Consider the following 8,707-nt stretch of genomic DNA (forward strand, 5'->3'; position numbering starts at 1 on the left):
ATTATAACCTAAAAATGCACATTAAAGCGGTGATTGATTAAAGTTTAAACAATACTGAATTACACTAGAGCTTAAGAACCATGAATCTTATTATAACAACTAGTGTATATCGTAGTCAAGCCAAAGGTAACCTATTTATTATGAGTTTTGATCATTGTCCCTAAGTTATGTATTTAAGTTTGAAGCGCAAATGTTAAACATGTTTTAGTGGCTGCCAGGATTTTCAGTAGTTCTTCAGTGGCGTCTACTAAAAATTGGCGTGTCTCTAAAGGGCTGTCAGTCAACAAGAACGCTGAAGGAATCCTCACAGACGGACCTGATTACACATTTCTAGATGGCAGGCCTACTCCGCTACTGGTAAGCGCTTAGTTCCCAAGCAAACCACGGATAAAACCATCGGCAGACGCTGTGAACTTTCGCTCTAACGATAAATAGTAAATAAGTAAGATAAATTTATTTCAGTATAACTTAATCTAGTATAATACAAGTAAAACAAATTGTTGCCTTAATTTCTCAAACTCGTATCTTAAAGCACAATGTTACTGAAATGCAAAAAAATGGATTATATGTACAAATTTTGCAGACTGATTTCACATCACATTTCCTTCATATTCACACATTGGCAAAAGCCAGTAAATTGACTATTCATAAAGTAATGAATCTAAATAAAGACCCTTGATAAGAAATTAAAAAAGGTAATATAGCATATTCAAAACGCTTGCATACGATTTTGTTATAGAGTTCCACCGAGAAGTCACATAACACCTGCGTTAAACCAACACGGTGTTCTGAATATGGAATCGAGAAGAATTTTACATTTTTCTACATTGATGCACTCTGTTGTCAGATACAAAAGTCCACCTTATCTATATTCACAATTGAAGTGGCATACTTACTCATATAATTCACGCAGGATAAATAGTTTTTTATTGGTAACACCTTTTCATAAAACAAGAGCCTTTGAGGGTAATTTCCGGTATCAGGCATCTAAATGCTGGATCAATCTGCCTCCTCCACTCAGACAAAGGATCTCTAAATCAACATTTAAAAAACATATAATACATATAATAGGCTTAAAAGGAAGGATATACATGTACCATTTCCTCGGGACTCAGTCGACGCCGATACAGGAATGACTGAAAATCAGCGTCTGTTTCGACCGAGATAGACAAATTGCTGAGTCGTATCCTTTTCGTCGCTTGAGCCACTACGCACACTTACTAACTTAAATTAATTAGTCACTTGTTGTTTTCTTTTTAGTTGTAATTTTAGATATAAGTGTGTGTAGTGTTTCAAATTCAGTGAATAAACTTCTTTCTTTCTTTCTTTTTCTTAAATTTAAAATAAATAGAAAAGCTATTACTTATAGTATATAAAATAAGCATTAAGAAGAGAATCTAAATTATACAATCTTCATAGTAGAGCTTCATTTTAATATTAGAACCTAATGTGTATTGAAGATCAATTCAAATAAGATTGAAAGATTCGTGACATGCATGTATTTAATTTATAGAAGTGGACTTTGAATGTTCTCTGTTAAAAACATATCAAACACGTAAAGTTTTAATTGCTGATTGTGTTTTCGACACTAAAACGACCGTGCTTTGTATCTTGAATAAAACTGGAGTCGAGACTCAACTATATTATTTATTTCCAGCATAAACAAAAACTTCGTATGCTCAAACAACAAGGACATGCGTCTCGTATCGTTGAACTAATTTCCGAATTGGATTTCGCCAAAGACAGATATCAGAAGATACAGCGAGAAAATGAAGCAGAGAAACATCGCATCATTAGTAGTCGCTTGAAGCCAAAAGGCAACGCACTATTGAAGAATAAATGATTCTTCTAAATTGTTAATTATATTTTAGTTCTACTGTTAGTTTGTAAATAAAATGTTATTGCAATGTACTACTATTATTTTCAAGCAAGTGTATTATATAGCGTAATTTCGGGGATATTGCAATTACATGTAACTAGCATTGGATTATGAGTCTCCGTTTTGGTAATTTTGTGGCTACCAATGAGGTTTATTGTTGTGCCAACCATATTAGCGTGATTTACGGGAATCTATTGTTATCAATCCGTAGACAACATAAATCATGCTTACTGTACAAAAATGATAACTTTAGATCATAGCCATTGAAGTTGTTACTTCAATGGCTATGATCTAAAGTTATCATGTTAACTCCCTCTCCTGTATAATTTGGCTTGGTGCAGATACTTTTATCAATGCTACATATGCAGATTTGCACTCTGATGATAGGTTGTATTAAAGCAACCAAAATAGGAACAAATCTACAGTCCATCTGTTTAGGTACTTAAATAAATGTAAACAATCTTGAGATGTCTATTTAATGAAATATACATTTATAAAATGATTTTCCCTTACCTTCAAATACAAAATACAAATGCTTAGCTTCATATGAAATTGCATGCCTATTTTTATACCTATCGATTTGTAAAGCATGTGTTTCAATAAAAAGATGTATCAAGATTGTTTACATTTAGTTAAGTACCTAAACAAATGGACTATAGGAGAGCATTGGATCATTATTATTATGGTTTAAAATTGGATTTAAATAAACAACATTATCAATGGGCAGACTAAAGTGTTCCAAATGAGTAGATAAATATTTATATGTACTTTTCATTAGCTACTTCACTAACATAGGCGCCGGAGGTCATATCATGAGATGAAGTTACTGTGAGGGGGTGATGTGCTTGAATATAAAATTATCTACAATATCCACACATTACTTAAAAGTTTATGAAAACAATGTTTACTTTGTAATTATAATAGAGAGTACATACAATAAACTCATTTGAAAATAACGAGTAAATATTTCAGTGAGCTCATTCTAATTGAGCAACCAAGATTTCATGGAGGGGACAGCGCGTACGCAGTCCCCACTACCAAAAATTACGCACCCGAGTTATCCACATTAGGGATAATCGCAGGGGTCAGCTCAACCGCAGTGCAATGGAAGAGCCTCGCCCTGGGGGAACCGCCTACTTGATCACGGTATCCCCTGTGCCAGGTAAGTATGAGTTCACCAAATCTATGGGCGAATGTCATTCGCCGAGGGAAAATCTTAACACCGCGATGCAGAAATCGCAACAAACGGGTCAATGCCATCTAGCGATATTTTGTGGAATTAAAATAACGCAAGAAGTCTCCCTCCCTCACTACGAGCATTATGTGGAGAATTTAATAAATTAATATGGCAGACTCAAAATAAAAATAATTATCATGTATCAGTTATCTTAAATAATTAATAAATACTTATTTTTTGTGATGAAATATGTATCGTATTAATACGGTAATTTTCAATAACGACACGTATGTAGAATGTCTTTTTTACCACTGGATCATTACAAGCTGATGTTGGATGTAGCAGTAAACGTTGTTGGATCGAAAATATATCTGTATTTCATAAGTCATGTCACTACAATAGTATTCATTTGCTGTTTTTCTAATAAAATTTATCTCAACGTTTTTAATATTTGCTAACACTACAGAGTTTGCGTACACCTAACACCTTATGTATGTGTAATGTTATAACCTTATAAATATAATCTTACGTTACAGCACGAAATCCGAGTAGAAAGACAAAGACAAATTATGAAGGTACATAATTTTATTAGTCAAAAACAAACGCACTTTCTTCAAATCTTACATAACTACTTTGTATAAAGGGTGTCATGTGATGCAAAAAGGTTTAGTGAAAATACACCTGGCAAACGTAGTCTAAAATATTTAGTTTTAAATTGAGGAAAAAATATTAAGTTGCCAATGCAATTTTGTCATAGCTATCATTTTATTTATAAGCTTAAATTTTAACTAAACCAAAATGTCTATTGTTTGTAAAATCAAAATTTTCCAATTCATCAAGTTAAAACAATACTTTAACGAGGCTCAACTATCGGCTTGTTTCAGCTTCAAATACTGTGAGCGCGGCGCCGTGTGTTAAAGGACAGTCGAGCAGTCATGCGAAATGAGTTTAGTATTTGACGCTTTAAAATCTGTGTCAAACTCATTGACTTACAATTATAGTCAAACTCTTTTTATTTGAAACGAAACAATATAAAATTGACATCCTCATGTTTACTTAACTAAACAATAAACTCGATAAGCGAGTCAAAAAGAATTCTAAGACGACAGTAGCGCCGCCGCCGCCTCACAGGTAATTAAATTATAGTAAATAATATATCATGCGCTGCCAATGCCATCTAGCGGTACTTTATGGAACTAAAGATAAACGCCAGTGGCGCCCACTACTTCACTTCGTGACTTTATTTTTTAGTAAACTAACAGTACACTCTTGCTTATTCCTTGTAGATAAAGTACGTAATCCTATTACTTAATACAGTTGGTTAGTTTAGAAATATGTAAATTAAACGTCACAGCATTAAAAAGAGTGAATTGAGTAAACAGTTCAAATTATAAGGAAACTAATACCTGTCTAATTACAATTAAAATAGTGTCATACTGCGTAGCGAAAAAACTCCATTAATTCTTATGTCGTATATGTTACATTGTGTAATATGACATTAGTAGTTAATTATCATTTATTCAATCATCTTTGAGAACGTGTAGGACAATATCACTAAAAGTTCTGTTAATCTACTTTCCAAGCAATAATCATCTAAATGGGTTGAAAAAAGTCAGCGCGGTTTGTAGCGGACTGTATCATAAGGATTCGCGTGCTAAATAAACAATACTCAATACTCAGTCATTTATTGCACTCCATAATTATAATATCATCTTATGGGCCCAGTAGGGCATGACAATACTAGAGGTGTTTTATACATGCATAAAAAATCGGGATGTACAGTTATCGCTTAAACCTTGCTATCTATTCTATATCATAATATTCTATTTAGTTACATATTTATTCATTATTTAATATCAACAACTACAACAACAAATTCAACTTAACATGTTATCAGTTATACGTTGAACTATTATTTAAACAATTGGAAAGTTGAACTAGCAGGATGAATTTCGTTCAATAAGTTCAACTTTTTGAAAAGTTGTACCTAGTTGAACTAATTTGAATATTTGTGTCCGATTAGTTCAACTGATTGAACTTATAGTTGAACTTAGTGGAATAGACGTATTAAAGGGTGAGCAAGGCTTAAGCAGAGAATAAAAAAATAACTTTACAGTTTATCAAAATCAACAAGCTAAAGGTTTTTTATGATAATATTTTTTATGATAATAGTGATGGGATGAACAAGTCGTGCGCCTGATGGTAAACGATACGCATGTTCATAACAGTTGCAGTGCCACTCAGAGCTTGAAATCGCAAAGATCGAGGTGCACTGCTTCTGCGCCCATCACCCTCCCGCTTTCTCTCTTTCACAAGGAGCTCTACTGCTACTAAATAATAACGTAAAAGGTACGAACGAAACTGAGAAAATAATGACAATAACAAAGATAAAGGCGCCAAAAACAAGTACATTTAAATTTGGAATCCCAATGTAAAACTAAACTGCTAAGACTATAAAAAAAAATATGTAGAAAAAGATTTATAGCGACTGCTGTGATTAGCTATACACGGTTTTTTCTAAGGGTTTTTGCCATGTTTTTGCCGTAAGCTAACTATAAATAAAATTAGAACTTTTTTCTTTTAAAATCTTATACTGTCTATGGTCATTTTAAGAATAAGCAGGAAGGTTTTAAACTTATAATTCATGAAAAACGCCAGAACTGGTGAATCGTAAATATGTCGTATTTCATCATGATAATGCCAAACCACACACTTCTGTATGCTGTCTCATCTACTGTATTCGCCCGACATAGTCCCCTCAGGTTTTTGACTTGTGTCGGTCTTTACAAAATTATTTCATGATGAGATGATACCATCGAACGACGTTTAAAGCTGTATTTCATAAGTAAAGACAGGATTTTTTATGAAAGGGAAAAAGATTGTAGATCAACATGACTAAGAAAATAATTGATTGATATTTATTTTTAAATGTTTTTCATTTATCGCTCGCGAGATATCGCTCGTACTTTGCGGCCAACCGAAAATAGGAAATAATCACATGTTCAGACTTAGCATAAAACATTGCACATAGGTTAAGTACGGTCGATAACTATAATACAAAGTCGATGACCATTGGTAAAAGTGTAATCTCAAAAACGACTGTCGAGATAAATAAATAAACGTATTTCATACATGTTAAAAAATGCAAATTTAAAAAAATGTTGAAAAATCATTGTTTCACAAATTTTTGAATAGTTAGTAATTAATTTATTTAAGTATGTTTAACCACATTGTAACCTTTTGCTCAATTGAGACTCGTTTCGAGCCTGCAATCAAACTGTTTACCTATTCAGTTTTGTAGGACTATGTTTAGCAGTGGCGAGGCGTCCATATAACTCACTTCCCATCGGCTTGCCTAAAATTTAGCACCTGCCTAAGTTTTAGTAGTAACTCACTCAATTTTATGCTCAATTTTATGTGTAGAATAACTTAACCAGTGAAATGAAGTGTACTTGTATCTTGTGTGCTAACAAATGTTACGTTTAAGTGTCACCAAGGCGCCACTTTTTCTTAAGGTAGGTGTTTATTGCTTTGCTCTGGCTTTAGTAACAACAATTTTCAAGTCTCGCCCACGATGCTTAGTTAAGAAAATTGTACTCTTTTTTAAATTCTAAAAAAAAGGACTTAGGTCGCTTAAATAGTATATTAGGTCGTTGTTGATCGTGTTAAAATGCAATATAGAAGAAGCACGCTGCTGTGTATTAAGTAGAGCGTAGTATACAGATAGAATCCAGAATATGTATGTACCAACTTATGAGTTTTTGAGTCGCATTTAGCCACCAAGGGAGGTAGTAGTATTGGTAATCATGTGAAGGTTTTCGGTAAACGATTCAAATTGCGTTGTAAACGAATTTTGGCATGAATATCTGTTTTAATGACTAATTTATTAATTATTTTTGAACCATATTTGCGATTTTGTTCGGTGAAATGGCGATAGCCAAAAGCGCTTAAAAGCCTTTCGTGCTTTTGTATTTGTGGTCGGTGGACGCCGACAGAGCACTTAACGATAGCAGATTACTGTATCGGCAGATAGCTGTTGTAGTGTTTATAGTTTATTGCACAAGAGTACTAAAATAGTAGTAGTAGAGCTCCTTGTGAAAGAGTTAATCGACGGAAGTACTGCCACCTTACCTGTTCCTGCCGCCAAGTAGTAATGTGAGCAATACTGCGTTCCGGTTTTGAAGGGTAAGGGGTGCTGGTGAAATTACAGGCACATGAGACTTGTCAACTTATGTCTCAGAGTGACGGGCGCAGAGGCAGTGCCCGTTAGATCTTTGCTATTTAAAGCTCTGAGTGACACTGCAACTGCTATGGACATGCGTGTTGCTTACCACCAAGCGCACGATTTATTCGTGTCCGTCATTCGGTGTTATAAAAAAAATTAATTACAAACATGTGCACACCTACGTTACAAATTTAACTTCGCGAATAATTGATTTTATGTTTCTCGGTCAGTAAAAGTGATTGCGGCTACTTTATATTTCAAGTTATACGATTAAGTGCAAGTTAAACGAAAGCAAAGTGTTCTTAATCAACTGAAGAGTATAAGTGAAAAATGATGAGAGTCAATTCTGAACCATTTTGAGATAACTAAGCTGAACAAATTTAAGTAAATCTTAATTTTTCTGCTACATAATTTTTGTTTGTTCCTATAAAAAACATTAACAGTAGGTACTATTATTGTTTTGTTTATTTTGAATGAATTTTGAATTTTCGAGCATACAAATGCAATATACAAAACAACTTGATTGATCTTCGTATGTATTCTTAAGGGCACCAAACAAGCGTTGTTTTCATTTAGTATGTACTTGTCACACTACGTATTTGTCAAAAATATTTACAAAGATTCGTTATAATTTATAAAAATGTAGATTTGTATTCAGCCTGAATACAAATTCATAAACCTGAATCATTTAATTACTGTGTGTGTATATTATTCGACACTGTAGATTTCTATAGTGTGTACTCTACATGTTCGTACTTCGTACCCATTTCATACATATACTAATTATAAGATAAGATAAGATAAATAAGATAAGATAAATTTATTTCAATATATGACTTAATCTAATACAATTATAATGAAAACAATGTAATTGAAGATATAATATTAAAATAAACAGTAATAAAAAAAAATAAAAAAAATCTAAATTATATAGAATAATCATGGTAAAATTAAACATTTTAATCTTAGTGCCTAATAGTGCAATTGCGATGCCTAAACTAAGTACATGTGTACCTGTATTTTAGGCTCTATCTATGTTGCTTTTATTTAAGCTAGGATGTTTCTCCGACAAATTTTGATCATACAAGCAGTCAAATAATTCCTTATTTGACATGCCAGAGGGAACACCCAATAATATTATCTTTGGCCGTTTTTTGTTCGCATCTTCTAATTTCAGGCCTTTTTCAGTTGTTCAGACTGTTTGAGCTTTAGTATGTCTTCCTTACTCTCCGTGCTTATAATAACTCCTCCACATTTTGTTTTACGCATACCGCTGATATGAAGTTTCAATTCTTCAGGCTTAATTAGATTCTGAACAATTTTTCTAGTGTCATCGCTCGACGCATCTTTATTGGGTGGGTAAATAGCAATACTGTTCGATGGACATACTGAGGGCAAACCACTCTTCCTAACTATGTCCGCAAAA

General features: G+C 33.1%; 1 protein-coding gene and 1 non-coding gene across 2 annotated transcripts; one reads left to right on the forward strand and one right to left on the reverse strand.

Annotated features, from left to right (window-relative positions):
- Positions 1 to 2,138, forward strand: LOC113236173 (39S ribosomal protein L52, mitochondrial). Its single transcript, XM_026472184.1, has 3 exons — positions 1 to 126; positions 209 to 357; positions 1,658 to 2,138. The coding sequence occupies exons 1-3, from the start codon at positions 81 to 83 to the stop codon at positions 1,841 to 1,843; spliced, it is 381 nt and encodes a 126-aa protein (XP_026327969.1). The 5' UTR covers positions 1 to 80; the 3' UTR covers positions 1,844 to 2,138.
- Positions 2,139 to 2,887: 749 nt separating this feature from the next.
- On the reverse strand, positions 2,888 to 3,049 carry LOC113236189. Its single transcript, XR_003310924.1, has one exon. It is a non-coding gene; the product is annotated as a U1 spliceosomal RNA (small nuclear RNA).
- Between the last annotated feature and the right edge of the window lie 5,658 nt (positions 3,050 to 8,707).

This window comes from Hyposmocoma kahamanoa, unplaced genomic scaffold (genome assembly GCF_003589595.1).
Source record: "Hyposmocoma kahamanoa isolate Upper Pololo Valley unplaced genomic scaffold, ASM358959v1 89, whole genome shotgun sequence".
Lineage (NCBI taxonomy): Eukaryota > Metazoa > Arthropoda > Insecta > Lepidoptera > Cosmopterigidae > Hyposmocoma > Hyposmocoma kahamanoa.

Excerpts from the sequence above, each read along its gene's own strand:
- LOC113236173 (XM_026472184.1), top strand. The coding sequence starts at position 81 with ATGAATCTTATTATAACAACTAGTGTATATCGTAGTCAAGCCAAAG. Across the intron at positions 127-208 it reads ATATCGTAGTCAAGCCAAAG|TGGCTGCCAGGATTTTCAGT; the intron begins GTAACCTATTTA and ends AACATGTTTTAG. Across the intron at positions 358-1,657 it reads GCAGGCCTACTCCGCTACTG|CATAAACAAAAACTTCGTAT; the intron begins GTAAGCGCTTAG and ends ATTTATTTCCAG.